General features: G+C 39.7%; 1 protein-coding gene across 13 annotated transcripts in view; it reads right to left on the bottom strand.

The window, feature by feature from the left end:
- Positions 1 to 23,305, bottom strand: part of DLG2 (discs large MAGUK scaffold protein 2) — a 1,327,559-nt gene that overhangs the window by 332,162 nt on the left and 972,092 nt on the right. For all 13 annotated transcript variants that reach the window (XM_057316878.1, XM_048217415.2, XM_044390952.3 and 10 more), the window contains one exon: positions 3,094 to 3,250. In XM_057316878.1, the coding sequence (XP_057172861.1) occupies positions 3,094 to 3,250 (157 nt within the window). The remainder of the gene's footprint in view (positions 1 to 3,093; positions 3,251 to 23,305) is intronic.

The following is a 23,305-nucleotide window of genomic DNA, read 5'->3' as shown; positions in this document are numbered from 1 at the left end:
ATGATATCTGAACATCAGACTATTATAATATTCTGTGGATTGTAATCTCCAAGAAGACTATAAGTCTGATTGGTTGTTTTCTTTCATTACATGTTTCTGGCAGTATTTAAATGGATACATCTACTTTTGAAAACTGAAATAGTTACGAATTTTCTTTATTGAGTAATAAGATTATTAGCTCATCCCTTTTTCTACCACATGCCTGGAAGTTAAAACAAATAAAACCTGTGGATTTCTCATTTAAACAGAGTCCAATGTCATCTCTGTAACTCAGTATCTTTACCCTTAAAATGAACATAATAGGGGGGCAGCTGACTGGCTCAGCTGGTAGAGTGAGCGATGCTTGATCTCAGGGTTGTGAGTTCAAGCCCCACGTTGGGTGTACAGCTTACTTAAAAAATGAGCATAACAGGGCCTAGGGTAAGATTATAAGATTAAATTGGTTATAATAGTGACTGACTCAAAAGTAACATGGAAGTATTAGCTCTTTATAGTTCTGTGTGTTCCTGAGTGTCGTGTGCACACAGAGCAGTGCTGAATGAGATAAGAAAATGTGGAATGAGACCGTTGACAGGTTTGAAGACAGGTGGTGCTGTGAAGAGAAAGAACACTGATTTGGGGTCAGGAGACTTGATTTTTGAATCCAACATCACAGTCAGTAGCTGTGGAGCTTTGGACAAATCATTCAGCCTTTCTGAATCCCCATTTCCTCATGTAAGAATGTGAGAGTAATCATAACTTCTCTTGGCACTTGGAATTTCTTTAAAGACCCCTAGAACTAATGCATGTGAAAGTGCTTTGTGTGTGGGCAAGTGCTGCAGCTGTGTGAATGCTGACTCTGGCGAAGAAACAGTGTGCTCCCCAGGCCTACGATTCTGGGCCAGGATGATGACAACAGGTAAGTGTGTTCTGCTTAGAATTGTAGAGTCCTCTGTGAAGCCACAGTGACTTCGTAAAGCATCACCACATTTATTCAACACTTCTTCATTCCACAGACATTGCTAGGGAGACGGCTATGTGCCAGCCACTATGATTTAAATGTCGAGGATACAAAACCATGTAAGATGGAAAATTTGCTTTCAGGGAGCCTTTGCCACTTAGAAAAGAAAGACATGTCAATAAAGGTAAGTTATATCTTATACAGATGGTCCCAGAGTTAATGACAGTTTGACTTAACAAATTTTCCACTCTATGATGGTACAAAAGCGACACACGTTCACTAGAAACTGTACCTCAAATTGTGAATTTTGCTCTTTTCCCAGGCTACCAATATGGTACACACTCTTGTGATATTGGGCAGTGAGAGGCAATTCCCACTCAGCCACGCCATCACGAAGGTAAACAACTGATACACTTAACAACCAATCTGCACCCATATAATCACTGCTTTCATTCTCAGTACAGTGCTCAAATTATATGAGAGAGTCAACACTTACAAAATACTATAAAATAGGCTTTGTTTTAGGTGATTTTGCCCAAAAGTAGACTAATTTAAGTGTTCTGAGCATGTTTATGAAATGCATTTTTTACTACAATATTTTCTGCTTATAATGGGCTTATCAGGATATAACCCCATTGTAAGTCCAGGAAGACATATATGATTTAAGTGTAGAAGAAGTATGCAGAGGGGAGTAGTCAAAGCGGTGACACTCAGCTCTTGGATGACAGAACAAGGTCCTACTATGGGACCTGACCTGATTTCTCCCATACTCAATCCATCCAGACAACTGCTAGCTAAGGAAGAAGCAGAGGACTTAATGTATGGGAGAACTACCAGAATATATAAGGCAAGGCCCTCCATTCAGACCATTGGACATTTTGCTCGGTCAATTGACTATATTACACAGGTACTGTGTGTGTGAGGGAAAGGTGGGGATTGGACGATGGCTAACAAAGATAAGGTCACTTGGAAAATTCTAGTTATAAATCACAGCTATAAAACAAAGACACGTTTTTCTAAGTACACAATGAAAACCACAAAGTAAGTGCTTCGTTGAGTTATGAACCACAAACTCAGACGTAAGAACTAGGGTCCTTAGATTATTTCCCATTATTTGCATGATTACCAAAATTTCAGTATGGTCATGAACACTGACAATGTTTTTAACTACCTGTCACAGAGTTTATACCAGAAAGAAAGCTTATCTAGTGGAAAGAAGCAGGCAATAAATATTTCAATAAAAGAAAGGAGAAGAAAGGAGGAGAGAAACAGATGGAAGGGAGGAAGGGGGAAGGGAAGGAAGGAGGAAAGAGAGATGGCAGGTGTAATGGGCATTAAAATTGAACATTTAGGGGTGCTGGGCTGGCTCAGTCAGTAGGGCATTTGACTCTTGATCTCAGGGTTGTAAGTTTGAGTTCCATGTTGGGTGTAGAGATTACTTAAGAATAAAATCTTAAAAAATTAAAAAACCCTGATTATTTAAATCCCAGCTCTTATTCTCTCTAGTTAGGTAAACACTGACTTAACCCCTCTGAACCTTATTTTCTTCATCCAAACATAGGGTGCTTTCAGCGTGATTGTGAGAATAAAAAATTACATGAGATAAGATGATATAATTTAATTAATCAATATAATTTTTTAAATAAAATTACTTTTATAAAATGCTTGGTTAATAATAAGTGCTTATAGCTTGTTGCTAGTAATTCTTGCATTTAGGTAAATGGTGCTGCTGCTACGACTTATCAGTGGCATCCAACTGCATATTTTATGTATTTTCTTATATAGTTATATGCAACAAACTACATGCTTATAAAGGTGCTGTTTTTAGAGTATAGTCATGGATTTGGAAAAAAAAATCTGCATTAAAAATAAATAATACCTTAAAAAGGCATGCTTCTCAATGCTTTGTTGGATGCAAATATGTCTCGTAACATCTGCACGAAAACACTAGCAATTTTACCTGTATATGAGGGAAGTGAGTAAGAAGCACCAAGCACTTCAACACCATTTAAACTGCAACATGTACTGGAAGCCATAATGCTCTCCTCCATTTTTCCTTTTTAATTAAGGTGCTTCTGGAGTCATAAATGAAAGTGACCTTTCCTCAAATGGTATCAGATATGGAGGAATGAAGATTAAGAAGAAATACTCACGGATAGGATCTGGTCTCCTCTCTGGAGCTCCCCACTCAGGTCTGCTGGTCCACCAGCCAGAATGAAGGATACAAAAATACCTTCTCCATCTTCCCCGCCCACGATGTTGAAGCCCAGGCCAGTGGAGCCTTTGTGCAGGACCACCTTACGGGGCTCCCTGAAGAAACAAGTAGAAAACAGAGCTCACAGGGTGACCCACTCAAGATTTAGGTCGCTTTTAGTTTCATTGAGATATATGATACCAGCAATTCACTACCGATAAAGTGGCTTCCCAAAATAAGATACATTCACACTCCAAGAAAAATGCTAATATCAGGGCAGATACATAGTGAGTTTCTGACTATAACAAATGGCAAAATACCATGTAAAGTCATTCCTTAATTCCAAAATATTTTCTTTTTTTTTTTTTTTTTAAGATTTTATTTATTTATTTGACAGAGATAGAGACAGCCAGCGAGAGAGGGAACACAAGCAGGGGGAGTGGGAGAGGAAGAAGCAGGCTCATAGCAGAGGAGCCTGATGTGGGGCTCGATCCCGTAACGCCGGGATCACGCCCTGAGCCGAAGGCAGGCGCTTAACCGCTGTGCCACCCAGGCGCCCCCCAAAATATTTTCTTAAACTGGCCTTACTTCCACTTTTCCTTTGTTTAAAACATCTGTTCTTGTGTTTTTTTTAAATTGAGACATAATTGACATAGACATTATTTAGCTTCAAGTGTACAATGTAAGGATTCGATATTCATATATATTGTGAAATGATCATCAGAATGGGTCTAGTTAACATCCTCCACCACATGTAGTTACAATTTTTTTTCTTGTGATGAGAACTTTTAAGATCTACTCCCAGCAACATTCAAGTATACAACGCAGTATTATGCACCATGTTGAACATCATGTCCCCAGGACTTAATTATTTTAAAACTAGAAGGTTGTATCTTTCGACCACCTCACCCATTTCACTCTCCCCACCCACTTACTCTTCTTTTGAGCACCGCAGTAGTGCTCAGTGGGATGAATGTGTCCAAAAAAAAGAAGAGAGTTTGGGGGACAAGAGACTAGTCTGAATAGGCCAGATCATGAAATATCTTACATGTTTGTTTGTTAATTAAAATTTACTCTGTAGTAGTGGAGACTCACTGGAAGATTTGAGGCATTGAGAATATTTAAATCCATTTCAGGAGCAACAAATGATCGTATGTAGGATTACTGGAGAGGAGAGTGTGGATATGATGGGAGGTAGGAAAATTGGTTAGGATGTTGACTAAATAATCCAGATTTGAGGAAGTGAGAGCATAAACAAAGGTGACAGCCATGTTAATGAAAACAAAGGGTGACATGAGACAAGAAATCTGAAAGGAGAAAGAGTTGGTCCAGAGACTGACTCAGGTAGTAGAAGAGAGAGGGAAGAATATCTAAGTAATTGGCAAAGGAGGGGGAACTGGAATCCAGGATCATGAGGATGAGGGTGATTTTGACATGCTCCATTCCAGGTAATGCTGCGTCATCTGTGTGACTTTTGGAAGCTGTCAGAGACAATGTTAAGAATATGGAACTACAAAGAGGACTGCAAATGCATATTTCAGGGTCATCAGTAAAAAGATGAGAGATCAAATCATAAGACATCAGTTAATTGAGTAGAGGCTAGATAACTATGGAATATAGAATTTTAAGGGATCTTAGAAGTCATCTAGTTCTATTTTCTTATTAGTAGTTTTAAAAAATGTATTCTGTAAGCCTTGGGTTTGACTAAGACACCTTTCATATCACCCACCCTCCTCTCACTAGTATCCCAGTTTCAGTTATTAAAGTTGGTCTTATATTTTCTGGCACTTAATGATGTAAGAATGACAAAGAGCCATCTGATATATTTTCATCCTAATGACTACACAGAGTCTATTATTTATCACATTCCCATGTACAAAGCAATGTGTTCTTTATCTGTGTTTAGCCCAGTTTTGAGGAAGGCTGTAAAATGCACATACACCTTGGACTATAAATATTACAATGCAATGCACTGAGTCAGAGGCAGCTTGACATAGAGTTAATTTATTTTATTCTACAAATACTTTGTAAGCACTACTATACCAGGAATTGTTCCAAGCACTCAGAAAGTTTATATGCAAAACAAACATCCCTGTCCTGTTTAACTAAATACCTGGGTCCCCTGTGGCCCAGTCAAGATAATCTATAGAATTAACTAACCATCACAAAGACTGAGCTCCCTGTTTCTTTGCTGGCTTCTAGATGGGGGTCTCTGTCAGGTTCTAGAGGCTACTCACATTCCTTGTTATGTGGCCACTCCTATCTTCAAGTTGGCAATGACACACTGAATCCTTTTCTCATTTCGAATTTCTGTGGCTTGCTCTTCCACAACTAGCTAGATCTAACTTTCTGCTTTTCAATAGTTTGTGTGATTAGGTTAGGCCCACCAGATAACCTCCCTACCTTAAGATCAAGTGATTAGTAACCTTAAGTACTTGGCAAATTCTTTTTTCCATGTAAGGTAATTTAACTGTGGGAGTAATATCATGGGGTAGAAATCATGGGGCCATCTTAGAATTTTGCCTACCACAGGCAAAGAGACAATAGGGGACAAATACTGAGGGCTTTGTATGTCATTCAAAAACTGAGTTTTACTCTGACAAAATGGGTAGCTGCTGAGAAGAAGATTACTTCATCTAATTTACGTTTTTAAATGGTTACTTTGGTATAAAAAAGATCCAAGGGGCAAAGTTTGAAAAAGTGATATACGTGTCTAATTGTTACATGCAGGCAAAATACTGCCTTGGCTGCAGATGGCATTAAAGGAAGTGGTGGGCAGTGGTCCATTTTCAGTCAGCCTTCTCCTCCGTCCAGACTGAGTAAGTTCTGTTTTTCTAGCTTCACTTTCAGTGATTCTTTCTTCTGTCCTATTTATTCTGTTCTTGAGCCCACTCAATGACTTTTTTACTTCAGTTTTTGTATTTTTCAGCTTTAACATTCCATTCGGTTCTTCTTTACCTCCTCTTTTCCTTTGCTGAGACTTTTGTTTCTTTTCCCATTTAAGTGCATGTGTAATCACTTATTGAAGCATGGTGAGTACTTTAAAATTCCTGTCAGATAATTCTAACACCTCTGTTATCTCAGTGTTGGTATCTGTCCGTTATCTTTTCTCATTCAGGTTGAGATTTTCCTGGTTCTTGGTATGAGAAGTGATTTTATTTTATTATATGCTGGACATTTGGGTGTTACCATGTAGAATACTATATCCTACTTAATTGTAGTTTTTTACAGGTGGTAGATCAGTTTAGGTACAGTCTACAGATCCAAGTGAGATGGACATTCAGCTCCCGATTGTCCCTGGTGACACCAGGGAGGAAAGTGGGGTACTAACTAGTATTCTACTCACTCTACCTCATTGCCAGTTAGTAGTGGTAGAAACTTAGCTCCCTATGGGTCCACTGACACCAACAAGGGAGTGAAAATGGGGTGCTGACTAGCTGCCTTGAACCATTTTGTTCTGCCTCCTTGCCTCCAAGGGGCTAGAAGTTTAGCTCTCCCCTCGGTCCTGCTGACACTACCCGAGGAGGAGAAGTGGTCTGTCAACTAGCACTGCTTTCCTCTTCCTCCTTCTGCCTCATTGCCACTGGTCAGCAGTAGCAGTTCAGCTCCTGTCTGGTCTCCACCAATACCAGCAGTAGGGAAATGGAAAGCTAACTAGCATCACCTCATTCCAGCTTGTTGCTGCTTGGTGAAGGTATGAGTTCAGCTCCCCACTGAAGAGTGGAGTGCCAGCTAGCATCACCTCATGCCACCTTGTTCTACCTGTTTGCTGCTGAATAGGGGTGGAAGTTCAGCTCTTAACTTGGCCCACTGACACCAGCCAAGTGGAGGAAGTCCAGGACCATCTTAGAATTGCCTCTCTTGGGGCACCTGGGTGGCTCAGTCATTAAGCATCTGCCTTCGGCCCAGGGCGTGATCCCAGGGTCCTGGGACTGAGCCCTGCATTGGGTTCCCTGCTCCGCTGGGAGGCCTGCTTCTTCCTCTCCCACTCCCCCTGCTTGTGTTCCTCTCTCGCTGGCTGTCTCTCTCTGTCAAATAAATAAATAAAATCTTTCAAAAAAAAAAAAAAAAGAATTGCCTCTCTTGGCTTCCTTTGGTGAGGCCGGAAGTCTAGCTATCTGCACAGTCCACTGACACTACAGTGAGGGGACAGTTTTTCCTTTGGTGTTTGGCTACAGTTGGAACAATATTATCAAAATTTCCCAGTTCTATTAGTCTACTCTTTTGCCAAATCTTGGGCTACAGGTTGCAGGCTTTTCTTGAGGCTTTTTTAGTCTGTCCCTGTTGACAGAGCTGCCAGGGTGTAGGTGTCTCCAGCGCTCCATCCAGGATACACAAGAAGTAGAAAGAAAATTCAGGGAACTCACCACGGTGTCATTCCTCTCGGAGCCAGTCTGACTTATTTCCAATTTGTATAGTTTCCCCATGTTTATTATGTCTCAAGTTGTGTGTGTGTGTGTGTGTGTGCGTGTGTGTTAATAAAAGGGAGGACTAGAGAGAAATGGGGATACTCTGTATTGGCTGCAACCAGAAGCCCAGGTTCTGGATACATTTCAAAGGTAGGGGCCAACAGGATTTTGATGAAAAAGTTATTGTAGAAATAGTCCTCTTCCCTCAGTCTAAAACACACACTTTTACTAGGTACAATGACATTCAAGCTATATATAGTAAATACAGAGAGAGGGAAGGGGCTACTACGATTCTAATGCTTATCTACGTGCTACATGTTGTGCTTGGTGCTTTCTGTGCATAATTCCATTTATTCCTCAAGACAATCCAATGCATGATGCACAGATGTCTGCAACTCTTTTGAAACTAAGCCAAAAAGGAAGATAGATTGATGACTGGATAGAGAGAACATGCGTAGTAATATGTTAAAAGTACAACCTAGACGGCAAGTGCATAAGTTTTCATTTTAAAAATCTTTAAATTTTTTATGTTTGCAAAATTTTTATAACAATATCTTAAGAAAAATAAACAACCTCATGGACAAATTACTATGACAACTTTTTCAATTACTGAAATAAGATTGCTTATCCAAGTTTTTACTGAGTTTAATAAGTAGTGAAGGCAGGACTAAGACGCAGATTTTCTGACTTGAAATCCCAGAGTCTAGACTATGATATATTCCAGAGACTGCAAATCAGAAAGCTAAAGTCTTAATTTGGTCCAGTATTTACAATTTTTTGAATTTGTCCATGTTTAAAATTGGGAAAATTTGCATAAAATAGATTTATGACTTTATATGAAAAATCAGACATTCTATGAACACTAGCTCTTAACCTTGTCATATAGCTACAGTTGGCTAGATGTGCCCTCTCTAGATGGGGCATTCATTCTCCAGTTTGCCAGTGTCTCAGCTCTCCCTCAAGGTTCTCAGAAAAAAAAGCTGTACACTGCATGACATTTACACTTCTTGCAAAGCTAAGAGGAAAATAAAATATTTTTTGTACTTGTGGTTTTATCAAAAATGAAAAAATGAAAGCTTCATGGAGAGAGCCTGGTATTTTAATAGTAAAATGGGAGAGAACACGATTCCTTTGAAAGTAAGGATTACCCTTACATGTTTAATATGCAAACTGACTCTCGGCAGAAAAAAATACACTTTAAAAGATCATTAGGAAACATCTCTCCTCATTACCATCTGGGGCAATTTTGTTAGTGACCCCTGAACATGACACACATAATTCTTGAGTGACAGTAGATTTTATTTATTTTACCTGGAGAAGTCTTTTAAATCAAATTACTTGGAATTTTGTCAACTTACGAGATTAAAATACCTTTTTAAAAATAGAATTTTTTATATCACAGTGAATTATTATGCTTATTATTTGATTCTTATTTAAATAATGGTGAGAAATGACGAACAAATCTGTAGATGATGTGCAAATAAAATACCCTAAGCACACTTCAAATGATGTACTTTTTCCAACTTAGACTTTTTTCTTTTTAAAGTTTTCTTTATTTTTCCATAGTAATCTCTATACCCTATGTGAGGCTTGAACTCATAACCCTGAGATCAAGGGTCTTACGCTCTTCTGACTGAGCAAGACAGGCACCCCTAATTTAAACTTCTTTTTTTTTTTTTAAAGATTTTATTTATTTATTTGACAGAGATAGAGACAGTCAGCGAGAGAGGGAACACAAGCAGGGGGAGTGGGAGAGGAAGAAGCAGGCTCATAGCGGAGGAGCCTGATGTGGGGCTCGATCCCGTAACGCCGGGATCACGCCCTGAGCCGAAGGCAGACGCTTAACCACTGTGCCACCCAGGCGCCCCTAAACTTCTTATACTAATAACCCATTACTTTTTTTTTAATTTTTTTAATGATTTTTTATTATATTATGTTAGTCACCATACAGTACATCCCCGGTTTCCGATGTAAGGCTCGATGATTCATTAGTTGTGTATAACACCCAGTGCACCATGCAATACGTGCCCTCCTTACTACCCATCACCGGTCTATCCCATTCCCCCACCCCCCTCCCCTCTGAGGTCCTCAGTTTGTTTCTCATAGTCCATAGTCTCTCATGTTTCATTCCCCCTTCTGATTACCCCCCCTTTCTTTATCCCTTTCTTCCCCTACCAATCATCCTAGTTCTTATGTTCCATAGATGAGAGAAATCATATGATAATTGTCTTTCTCTGCTTGACTTATTTCACTTAGCATTATCTCCTCCAGTGCCGTCCATGTTGTAGCAAATGTTGAGAACTCATTCTTTCTGATAGCTGAGTAATATTCCATTGTATATATGGACCACAACTTCTTAATCCAGTCATCTGTTGAAGGGCATCTCGACTCCTTCCACGATTTAGCTATTGTGGACATTGCTGCTATGAACATTGGGATGCATATGGCCCTTCTCTTCACTACGTCTGTATCTTTGGGGTAAACACCCAGTAGTGCAATGGCTGGGTCATAGGGTAGCTCAATTTTTAACTTTTTAAGGGACCTCCACACTGTTTTCCAGAGTGGCTGTACCAACTTGCATTCCCACCAACAATGTAGGAGGGATCCCCTTTCTCCACATGCTCTCCAACAATTGTTGTTTCTTGCCTTGTCTATTTTTGCCATTCTAACTGGCGTAAGGTGGTATCTCAGTGTGGTTTTGATTTGAATTTCCTTGATGGCTAATGATTTTGAACATTTTTTCATGTGTCTGTTAGCCATTTGTATGTCTTCATTGGAAAAGTGTCTGTTCATATCTTCTGCCCATTTTTTGATTTGTTTATTTGTTTCTCGTGTATTGAGTTTGAGAAGTTCTTTGTAGATCTTGGATACCAGTCCTTTATCTGTAGTGTCATTTGCAAATATATTCTCCCATTCCGTGGGCTGCCTCTTAGTTTTTCTGACTGTTTCCTTGGCTGTGCAGAAACTTTTAATCTTGATGAAGTCCCATAAATTCATTGTATCTTTTGTTTCTCTTGCCTTTGGGGATGTGTCATGAAAAAGGTTGCTTTGGCCGATGTCGTAGAGGTTGCTGCCTATGTTCTCCACTAGAATTTTGATGGATTCCTGTCTCACACCGAGGTCTTTCATCCATTTGGAGTTTATTTTTGTGTATGGTGTGAGATAGTGGTCAAGTTGCATTCTCTTGCATGTAGCTGTCCAATTTTCCCAGCACCATTTATTGAAGAGACTGTCTTTTTCCCACCGGATGTTTTTTCCTGCTTTATCAAATATTAGTTGCCCAAAGAGCCGAGGGTCCATTTCTGGGCTTCTATTCTGTTCGATTGGTCTATGTGTCTGTTTTTGTGCCAGTACCATGCTGTCTTTGTGACCAGCACTTTGTAGTACAGCTCAAAATCCGGCATTGTGATGCCCCCAGCTTTGTTTTTCCTTTTCAACAGTTCCTTGGAGATTCGGGGCCGTTTCTGTTTCCATACAAATTTAAGGACTATTTGTTCCAGTTCTTTGAAAAATGACCTCGGTATTTTGATCGGGATAGCATTGAAAGTGTAGATTGCTCTGGGTAGCATGGACATTTTAACTATGTTAATTCTTCCGATCCATGAGCATGGAATATCTTTCCATCTTTTTATGTCTTCCTCAATGTCTTTCAAGAGTGATTTATAGTTTCTAGAATATAGGTCCTTTACGTCTCTGGTTAAGTTAATTCCAAGGTAATGTATGGTTTTTGGTGCTATTGTAAATGAGATGGATTCCCTAATTTCTCTTTCTTTGGTCTCGTTATTCGTGTATAGAAATGCAACTGATTTCTGAGCATTGATTTTGTATCCCACCATGTTACTGAATTGTTCTATAACTTCTAATAGTTTGGGAGTGGCTTCTTTTGGGTTTTCCATATAGAGTATCATGTCATCTGCGAAGAGAGACATTTTGACTTCTTCTTTGCCAATTTGAATACCTTTGATCCCTTTTTGTCGTCTGATTGCTGTTGCAAGGACTTCTAGTACTATGTTGAATAATAGTGGTGAGAGTGGGCATCCTTGTCGAGTTCCTGATCTTAAGGGGAAGGCTTCCAGCTTTTCCCCATTGAGAATAATATTTGCAGTAGGCTTTTCATAGATGGCTTTTATGAGATTGAGAAATGTACCTTCTATTCCTACACTCTGAAGGGTTTTAATCAGGAAAGGATGCTGTATTTTGTCAAATGCTTTTTCGGCATCGATTGAGAGGCTCATATGGTTCCTGAGTCTTTTCTTGTTGATATGATGTATCACGCTGATTGATTTGCGAATATTGAACCACGCTTGCATCCCAGGTATGAATCCCACTTGATCGTGATGGATAATCCTTTTAATGTACTGTTGGATTCTATTAGCAAGTATCTTGTTGAGGATTTTGGCGTCCATATTCATTAGGGAAATCGGTCTGTAATTCTCCTTTTTGAGGGGGTCTTTGCCTGGTTTGGGGATCAAGGTAATATTGGCCTCATAGAATGAGTTTGGTAGCTTTCCTTCTGTTTCTATTTTTTGAAATAGCTTTAGGCGAATAGGTATTATTTCTTCTTTGAATGTTTGGTATAATTCCCCAGGAAAACCGTCTGGGCCTGGAGTTTTGTTATTTGGAAGGTTGTTTATCACTGACTCAATTTCTTCATAATTAATTGGCCTGTTTAAGGAATCAATTTCTTCCGGTTTCAATCTTGGTAGTTTATAGGTTTCCAGGAAGAATTCCATCTCTTCCAGATTGCTTAGTTTATTGGCATATAGCTGTTGATAAAAATTTCTAATAATCCTTCCAATTTCAATGGTGTTCATCGTGACCTCTCCTTTTTCATTCATAATTTTAATAATCTGGGTCCTTTCTCTTTTCTCTTGGATAAGTCTTGCCAGTGGTCTGTCAATTTTATTGATTCTCTCAAAGAACCAGCTTCTAGTCCTGTTGATCTGCTCTACTGTACTTCTGGTTTCTGCTTGATTGATTTCAGCTCTAATTTTGGTCAACTGCTTCCTCGTGCGTGGATTAGGCCTGTCCCTCTGTTGCTGTTCCAGCTTCTTGAGGTGAGAATATAAAAACTGCATTTTAGATTTTTCTATTCTTTTGAGTGAGGCTTGGATGGCTATGTATTTCCCCCTTAGGACTGCCTTTGCAGTATCCCATAGGTTTTGGACTGTTGTATTTTCATTCTCATTGGTCTCCATAAATTGTTTAATTTGATTTTTGATTTCCTGGTTTATCGAGTCATTCCTGAGCAGGATGGTTCTTAGTCTCCAAGTGTTTGAGTTTCTTCCAAATTTTTCCTTGTGGTTGAGTTCCAATTTCAGAGCGTTGTGGTCTGAGAATATGCAGGGGATAATTTCAATCTTTTGGTATCGGTTGAGACCTGTTTTGTGTCCCAGAACATAGTCTATTCTTGAGAATGTTCCATGGGCATTAGAATAGAATGAGTATTCTTTGGTTCTGGGGTGTAGTGTTCTATATATATCTATGAGGTCAACTCGTTGAGTATGGCATTTAAAGCCCTTGATTCTTTGCTTAGTTTTTGCCAGGGTGTTCTGTCTATTTCTGATAGTGGAGCATTGAGTTCCCCTACTGTTAATGTATTTTTATTTATATGTCTCTTTTTTCTGGTTAAGAGTTGGCTTGTGTATCTTGCTGCTCTCCTGTTGGGGGCATATATATTTATAATTGTCATATCCACTTGTTGAATACTTCCCTTAAGAATAATATAGTGCCCTTCTGCGTCTCTAACTATAGTCTGTAGTTTAAAATCCAATTTATCTGATATAAGAATTGCTACCCCAACTTTCTTTTGAGGTCCATTTGCGTGAAAGATGTTACTCCATCCCCTTACTCTCAGTCTGAATGCATCTTTGGGTTCGAAATGAGTCTCTTGTAGACAGCAAATGGATGGGTCATTTCTTTTTATCCATTCTGCAACCCTCTGGCGTTTTATGGGAGAATTTAAGCCATTAACATTAAGACTGAGTACTGAGAGATATGATTTTAATGATGCCATGTTGCCAGTAAAGTCTTTGTTTGTATTGGCTGTGACTTTCTGTTCTGTATCACTCTTGGGGCCTTTTTACTTTTATAGAACCCCCGTAATATCTCCTGTAGGGCTGGTTTCATGGTTACGAAATTGGTTAGTGACTGGCGATTCTGAAATGTCTTTATTTCTCCATCAATTCTGAATGACAGCCTTGCTGGATAAAGGATCCTTGGCTGCATGTTTTTCTCTGAAAGAGCTTTAAATATGCTCCCCCAACCCTTTCTCTCATTCCACGTCTGTGTAGACAGGTCTGACGTAATTCTGATGCCTTTGCCTTGGTACGTGAGAAATTTCTTTGCCCTGGCCGCTTTCAATACTGTATCCTGGCATCTAATGTTTGCGAATTGCACTATGATGTGACGTGGCATAGGTTTGTCGTGGTTGAGCTTGGGAGGGGTCCTCTCTGCCTCTTGGACACGAATGTTTGTTTCCCTCGCTAGATTAGGGAAGTTTTCAGCTACAATTTGTTCAAATATCTCTTCTAGACCTCTGTTTTTCTCCACCCCCTCGGGGATGCCAATGATTCTAACATTGGATCGTTTCATTGAGTCAGTAATCTCCCGTAACCTACATTCGTGGGCTTGGATTTTTTTAAGAGCAGCTTCTATTTTGGTTTTTTCCTCTATTAACCCATCCTCCAATTCACTAACCCGTTCCTCTGCTTCTGTGACCCTGGCCGTCAGAGCCTCTAGTTTTGCCTGCATTTGGCTCATAGAATTTTTAATTTCTGTCAGATTCACTCTCATTTCTGTCCTTAGGGATTCTATATTCTCAGTAACCTTTTCGTTAATAGTTTTTTCAATTCTACTCATCATTTTGACCATCGTTACTCTGAATTCCATTTCTGATACTTTGGTCACATCCATATCCATTATTTCTGTGGCAGAGGCCACAGACTCACTGTCTTTTCTTTGCTGGGGGGGCTTCTCCTTCTTGTCATTCTGATGAGGAGAGGTTGCGGGGTTGTCCAGAGCCCAAATTATTAACTGGGTCCCAGGCCGTGCCCCTTGTTTTATAGGGATCTTCGGGATGTGGGCTTCTTCTTTAAAGATTTTATTCATTTATTTATGTGGCAGCCAACCAGAGAGAGAGGGAACAGAAGCAGGGGAGTGGGAGAGGAAGAAGCAGGCTCCCAGAGGAGGAGCCCGATGAAGGACTCCTTTCCGGAACGCCGGGATCACGCCCTAAGCCGAAGACAGGCGCTCAATGACTGCGCCACCCAGGCGCCCGGGTTGTGGGCTTCTTGATTTTTCAGCCTGCCTTCTGTGTTCTGGGGGAGGGGCCTGCCGCGCTGATACTCAGGCAACCCTGTTTGGGTAGAGTCTCTGTGTCCCTTGCGAGGGGGGGATGGGGATGGGCACTCTCTGAGCCGGTATTTCTTTTTAGAAGATCAAACTTTGTGAAGAATTACAAGTTCGATTACACTGATGCTTACATAAGTCATCTTGTCTAAGCTAGTTAAGCTTTAGACACACAGCTTATGTTCACGAAGCAGTAAACACCAGAACCAGTCTCTCCCTCTCTAAGTAGGCTCCACATCCAGCATGGAGCCTAAAATCGGGCTTGAACTCACGGTCCTGAGATCCAGACCTGAGCTGAGATCAATAGTCAGACACTCAACCAACTGAGCCATCCAGATGCCCTTCTCTCTTCATACTAAGACAATTTTTAAGAGCAGTTTTATGTTCAGAAAAATGAGAAGAAGGTACAGAAATTTTTCATATACCTCCTGCCCCCACAGATGAATCGACTCCCTCACTATCAAAATCCCCCACCAGATAGGATGCCTGGGTGCTTCAGTCGGTAAAGTGTCTGCTCTCGGCTCATGCCATGATCCCAGGGTTCTTGGATCGAGTCCCGCATTGGGCTCCTTGCTTAGCAGGGAGCATGCTTCCCCCTCTGCCTCCTGCTCTCCACTGCTTGTGCACTCTCTGTCTCTCTCTCTGACAAATAAACAAGTAATCTTTTTTAAAAAAACAAAAAACCCCAAAATCCCCCACCAAAGTAGTACATTTGTTACAACTGATGAACCTACATTGACACATCACATCCTTCAGTAGGTGAATAGATACTGTAGTACATCTAGACCATGGAATTTTATTCAGCATGGAAAAGAAATGAGTTATCAAGCCATGAAAAGACACGGAGGAATCTTAAATGCATTATTGCTAAGTGAAAGAAGCCAGTCTAGAAAGGCTACATACTATATGATTCCCCACTATATGACATTCTGGAAAAGGTGAAACTATGTAGATGGCACAAAGATAAGAGTTGACAGGGGTTATGTGGAGATGGGCATAAAAAGGTGGAATACAGAGGATTTTAGGGTAGTGAAACTACTCTGTAGAATACTGTAAGGATGGATAGATGTCATTATACATCTATTATATACATTATACCATCCAAACTCAGAATGGGCAACGTCAAGAGTGAATCCTCATGTAAACTATGTACACGTAACTCTATTGTGGCATTTATCTCACACTATGTAGTGATTGCTAATGTATCCTTCTCTCTCACTAGACTGTGAACTACAGGAACCTAGGCACCAGCACTACCTTAGCAGTAGCAAGATGCCTGATAAGTAGCAGTGACTCAGGAAATAGTTACTGGATGGATGGTTGGATGGATGGATGGATGGATGGATGAACCAATTCCCATGGTGCTTTAGACCCCTACTACCCACTATTTCATATTATAGTTATTTATGTAAATGTCTTTCCTTTTTGCTAGATTTTAACCAGAGATGACAAAATCTAAAGTCCACAGGGATAGGACAGGTAACAGAAATGAATGCAGCAGGCTGAGTAGGGACTGTAGCAAATTGGGGAATACATTCCAACTAAAGGGCTGTTTCTGCTCAACTCTGGATAATTGCTTGACTCTGGACAAGCAGAAACACTGAATAATGTTGCCAGATTCTCTAATTTATAAAGATATGCTATGCTAAAGTTAGATCTAGATTTTGATGCAAATTCCCAGAATTTTTATATTGATAACGATAAAAAAATTAGAAGTATGGTGCAGGTCAAACCAAACATGTTTCTGTGGTAGCTCTAGCTATGGGCTACCAGTGACACTCCACACGGTCCACAGTTTGATGGCACATTCAATGTCTGCTTCATGTTTGTCTCCTCTGTGGTACTCAGTGTGGTACTTGGCTCATGGTAATTCTCTATAACTTTAAGTTGATTTATATTCCATATTCAGCTACACCTCTGTCCTTCTCTTTTCAAGTTCTCTCATTCTGGAATATCTTTTTCTTTTATCTTATTTTGTTTCCTTTCTGTCTTATTTTTTTCCCTTTTGTATTAGATGTGTTCAAAGACCACCTTCTTCATTTTGAGCCTCAGCTCTCGCGTCTGTGTGTTTACTGCCTATGCCAATGACTTTGGGTCTGTGAATATAATGCCCTGCATTTCCATGAACTGTTTCTTGTGTGACGGCATTGTGGCTTCCAGAGAGATTGTAATTTCTTGAAGATACGGTGTCATGGTTTACATTTCTAGTCATCCCCAATATACTTATCCCCAATATACTTAGATGAGTGCTCAATAAACACCTGCTGAATGAATAAATGAGAGCACACTACCAATATATAAAGAACTGCAATACTTTTCACACTGAAGTGATTTGGACTCTAATTTACTATGTCATTCACCATCCAGAATTCAGATGACCTAGGCAGCCATTAACAGTCATTATTATACATCATTATAGATGGTCAGTGGAACAAAATTCTAACTCTGATTCCTCATTCAGGATTGAGCTTGGGGATCATGATCTTCTGGAAGCCATCCCCGATGCTCTCCTTGGCCTCCTAGCATTCTCTCCATGTATCTATTGTAACACTTATTATACTGGGTTGGTTTGCTTGTCTCCCTCTGCAGCTAGAGTTGGCCAACTGAAGAGCAGGGACCATGTCATCTGCTTTTTGTATCCAAACTATGCTACAGAGTAGGTGCTATCTACTAATCTCAGTTTTTATTTTAGATTTTAGGTGTGGACTCTACAGAAGATAAAGTCAATTCATAGTATCAGTTTTTTTTTAACTGATCTATCCACTTAAAAATATGTACTTAATTATCCATCCAACCTTTCAACAAACAAACATCTACAGAGCACCTACCTTGTGTCAGGCACTGTGAATACAAAGATTAAGGAGCCTGGAGTGGGAGGAGCCACACGTAAACACACAGTTATAAAAGACCAGGAAGGGACACGTGCTAGGCCAGGCACGTGTACAATAAGCTAAAGCAGGCAACTGATCTTCTTCTAAAAAGATTTTGTCCTTTTATCATCACCTGGATGAAATATGCTACATTAATTTATGCAGGTTTATTTTTCTTTAAATGTGATGTAAAAAGGCTTTACAATGATAAAACCTCTGAATGCTGAACAGTTGGAGAAACGCCAGCCAGCCTTTCTCCCAGCTGTGGCAGGTCAGCAGCAGCATAATCTTGCTCAGGTCATGTCTCAGAGGATGCTCGAAACCAGCGAGGATGTTTTTAGGAGAGGGGAGCAGGGTGCTATGGGCTATTTTTTTTTCTCCTTAAACCAGATAGTTTAAGGGGGTTTAGGAATTCAAAAAAAGGAAGCGACTACTTAAACCTGAAGGCTTTCTTGTGGCCACTAGTGGGATGTTCCTTGAGCTCTGAACCTCTGATGTCTGTCAATCACTTTGGTTAACTCCCAAACGTCTATGGTGTGAGGCTGTATGGTGTAGTGGGAAGTAAGCTATGAAAATGTTTCCAGTCATCCTTGGAAATTACAAATCTGACCCTGCTACCATCTTGCTCAAAAGCTTCCCAGGGGTCTGTATGCCCTCAGGATAAAGTCTAAACTTCTAAAGATGGCATTCTAAATCCTCCATCATTTGACCACCTACTTCCCTGATCTCCAGCTTCACTGTTAGTGAATGTTCCAGCCATACATGTTCCAGCCACACAAAGCTACCAACCACAGCTCACCATACCAGGTTGTTCCCTATCTCATCATCTTTGTCCAAGCTATTCTTTTGGCTAGAAAAATGCCTCCTTTTTGCTATCCTCAGCTAATAAACTTCTATTTGGCCTTCAGAATGGAAGCCATGTGCTATCTTTTTCTCTCTGCTACCTTATCCACCCTCTCTTCTAGATACACTGACCACTTTTCCTTTTTTGGAACCACATTGTCCTTTCATCGATCATCCCACTGCTGTTACCCTTACTGTTCTAAAATTACCTTGTTTATCTGTCTATCTATACTGTGCATCTATATGGTTCTGAAGGATAAAGACCATGGTTTATTTATTTTTTATTTGGAGAAACAGTAGAGGTTGAGCCCATAAGAGACACATACACAAAATATATTCCATGAATAAAGAAAGAATGAGCAAGACACTAGGAGAAATGATATTGAATTTTAGTACCACCTATCTAGGGATTTGTAGGAACCCAGACATGCCCTCTGTGGAGCAGGTTCCTTGCTAGGGTCATAACTTGGCAGATAATAATACTTGCCCTATGGGGAAGTGGTAAAATTCAGATAGGACAATGAGCTAAAAGCATTTAGAAGACAGAAAAGTATTAGAGAAAAATGTACTTTGAGATTCTATTTCCAGCCATTTGGCAGATTAGGTGTCCTGAAAACCCCCTTCGTTATAAAGAAGCTAAAAATTCTGAATAGAATACTTATAAAATACATTTAAATGACTGGCTAAGTTGGCAAGTAGGTAAGAGAAATCCTCAGAGGCCAAAATGGAGTGGGACTACAAGAGAAGGAAGCAAATACTAAGACTAGCAGCAGACTGAAGAACTTGGACAGGTTTCCAAAGAGCTAGTGTTACAGCGCCCAAGATTGATGATAGCATGGAGAATAGGAATATGTGAGAATAGGACCTGGAGCTGGGGGTTAGACCAGAGACCCCAGAATAAAATCAGGACCCTGAAGGCTACACCCTAAACAAAAGGATAAATCACAAAAGCATATCACATCAAGCATATCAAGGATACATAGCTGACCGGACCTCGGCTCAAAGCAAGAAGGGCCCAGGGAACTAATCAAGGCATGTCTGAATGTGGAAGAAGTTACATTATAGGAATAGAATTCACAAAACTGACCTAACCTTAGCTCAAAGCAAGAAGAAAGAACCCAGAGAACTAATCAAAGCATGTCTGAATGTGGAAAAGTCATAGTCATATATGAATAGAATTCATAAAACTGAATACATTAGGAGGAGAAGAGAGAAAAAATCTTCCTGGGTGCTAGGGGAAAAGACCTGGCAATATATCTCCAGCATTGTGGATTGGAGGCCTTCTCCAGCTCCAGCTCACTGATATATATGAATATGCTGGTAGGGTGGGGTATCCCACAAGATGGATTCATGTGGTCATCCTAGCTCAGTGACACTAATCATCAAGGTCATCTTGCTGGCTGATTTCCCTTTCTCAGAGTCCAGGCTCACTAGGCCATATGCTTGTTAAAATATGGTTTTCTATAGTGCTTTCCTAATGGTAGTAAATGTGCTAATTAGCACATTCTAGTATCTTGAGCAGATGTATTTCCTATTGTACATTAGTAACTTGGAACAATGCCATATAAGCTTGATCATCTCTGAATACAATGACAGAAACAGTTTCAGAACATGTAGACTGAAGGCCCAGATCCAGTAGCATGATAATCCAATAAGGGACTGTTATTCTCTGAGATCATGCATAAAGAGCCAGCCAGGATCCCTGTGCCCTCTCTTCTTTATTTCTCTACAAATGTAATTATATTCATATGAGAAATATTAAGAAAAAGGAGAGTGACAGGAGATCAAAGAGACTTTTCAGCAGGATCGGAAGATGTGTATTAGTGTATGCATGAAGAGGGAGCATAGCAAAGGTGTGGCGTGGAGGTCAACCACAGAAGACTTTAAAGCTGCTGGTTGATTATGACTGATGTCTTCTATCTGAATGACCTAACTCCTTAGAAGACTAACACAATGTATGCTTCACCTTCAGATAATTAACTTGGTCAATTAATCAGTCAGGCAGATTATTGGACATCATATAGATACACAAAGATAAAGGGGTTTTGTTGAACTGCTATTGTGAGGACATGACGTGAAGATAGTATACAAGGAATCTCACATTACAGGGAAGGATCTACATTCTAGACTTTATGCTATAGGCTGTAGTCTAACTTCAGGAAAATAGTCACCACAAAGATGTTAAGTGTATACTAAATATACCATGGTTGGTATTTTGTAAGATAGAAGAACTCTACTAGATGGGGATACCATGGCATTCTGTGATACTGGGAAAGACTATGGGCATTGGGCTTAGATAGATCTAGGTTTGAACAATAGTCCTATCAATTAATAGTTACATAAACTTGTTGGAATTTTTCGATATCTTGTTTTCTTTGCTGTAAATTGTGGGAATATCTATTTTATGGCATAGTGAGGACAAACTGAAATAAGATATAAAGTACTAGGATCACATAGCAAATGCTCAGTAAATGCTAACTCTCTTCCTTTTCCTCTATGCGTTATGACCTTTGGAAAACAAATAGTCACACACAAAAATAATAAATCAACAAATGCAAAGTTACATATGGTAAGTACCAAATGAGTGCTGTGGATAATGAGAAATCTCTGCATTAAAGAAAAAGGATGAAGTCATGGAGAAGATAGAATCTGAGCTAGACCTTGATAGATGGGTAGAAATTAGTGAGGTGGAAAGGAAAGCAGATGGTATTTCAGTAGATGGCATGAGCCCAGGGCCAGAGGGGAGCAAATGAAAGATGTGTTTGGAGAACAGGGAGTATCACAGCTTGCATGGAGAGCAGGGTCTGTGTCAAAGAAAATGAGAAGACTGGAGCAGGTTGGAAAGGAACAGAATGCCATGCTAAGGAATTCAGACTTTGCACTTGGATTATGTGGAAGTATTGAATGTTTCTGCACCAAGGGGAGACTGTAAATACAGTAACTAAAAGTGTTCATGTCATGTGGTGCTATTTCTACAACCTCCCAGGTTTGCCTGTAAGGGACTTAATTAAACATTGTAAAGGTCTTTAAAAACACCCCTGCTGCAAAGGGAGGGGCTTTGGTTGAGGCTGTGACCATGGCCATGTGTTGAACTGCCTACCTCTAGTCTGCAGCCTTTGTAAAACTCTTTGTAAATGCTTCTCTCTGGAGAAAATATTGGAATTAGTTACACATCTGAGATTGCATGTAACATTCTTGGTAAAAGTAATCAAAAGACAAATTAAATAATTTTCTTCTCACAAACATAAATCAACTATAGATTAGTATCAATCTAATCTTGATTAATTTGATTTTAAAATATTTGGAGTTTTTGCTTATTCACATATCACATATGATAATCTAATAACCATGTTTCATCTCAATTTGTTTTTGTCTAAATTTTTCAGAAAGACAAATAAGGAAGCAATTAAATTTTGCTTTCACATATGTTCTCACATTTCATAATTGTATCTTCTAAGGATCATCTCATCTTCAAAGCAAAAGAAAACAGATTAACCCTCCTGATTTATTTCATAATATTTTGGCTGAAAACTTCCCCATTAAGTTATATATACTATCCATAATGACAGGTATTGTTTCTGCTTCCTGTTGTATTTTGAATTTTTTTTAAGTAGGCTCCATGCCTAGGGTGGACCCCAACATAGGGCTTGAACTCATGACCCTGAGATTAAGACCTGAACTGAGATCAAGAGTCCCGTGCTTAACCAACTAGGCCACCCAGGCACCCCTCATTTTTACTTTATTTTTTTAAAGACATCTTTATTTATTAGAGAGAGAGAAAGAGAAAGAGAGGGAGAGAGCATGAGCAGGGGAAGGGCAGAGGGAGAGAGTGAAGCAGATTCCTCGCTGAGCACAGGGCCTGATGAGGGGCTCAATCCCATGACCAAGATCGTGACCCAAGCGAAAACTAAAAGTTAAGACACCCAACTAACTGAGCCACTCAGGCGCCCTCCCCTCAACATTTTGAATTTTTAAAGATTAATTATAAAAGGAATCATTTTAGCAATCTCATTAAATAAAAAAAAAACTATAACCACTGAACTGAGTTTTTTTTATAGTTACATCATTTCTCCTCAAGCTTTCATGACTGGTGGAATACTGTTTGAAAATATTATGAAAGTCAGAGTATAAGCAAAATTAATTTGATAATAGGATTGGCAGGGATGGGGGATCCTGAATATTCTTCCTAAAGGCAAAGAATATTTTATGAAAAATTTTTAAAATTATCTTTTGAGCTAGAGCTCTATGGTATTATGAAATTCCAATTAATAACTAAATGCTCAAACCCTCTTCAGTTAGTATGATATGGGGAAAATGGTTTGGAGTAATTAAAATAAAATTCTTCAAGTTCAAGTTTTATAGGTCTTCTCTCAATTCTAATTTGGATACATCTAGCTTATTGGAGGAAAGTTTTAGACTGAAAATTGTTTCCTAATCCTGACTCCAACATTAATCCCTGGTTGTCCTTGAAAAACAGCCTGCCTCCCTCTCTCTCTCTCCCTCTCTCTCTCTTTCTTTTTCTTGAAAGAGGTTGAGTGAGCACATGAGTGGGGAGGGGCAGAAGGACAGGGAGAGGGAGAGGAAGAATCCTAAGCAGTCTCCACCCCAGCGTGGAGCCCAACATGGGGCTCACTCTCACGACCCTGAGATCATGACCTCAGCCGAAATCAAGAATAGGATGTTTAACCAACTGAGCCAC

This window comes from Ursus arctos, unplaced genomic scaffold (genome assembly GCF_023065955.2).
Source record: "Ursus arctos isolate Adak ecotype North America unplaced genomic scaffold, UrsArc2.0 scaffold_22, whole genome shotgun sequence".
In the NCBI taxonomy this organism is placed as follows: Eukaryota; Metazoa; Chordata; class Mammalia; order Carnivora; family Ursidae; genus Ursus; species Ursus arctos.
Note: the sequence above shows the minus strand (reverse complement) of the source record. Positions and strands in the feature narration are given on the sequence as shown.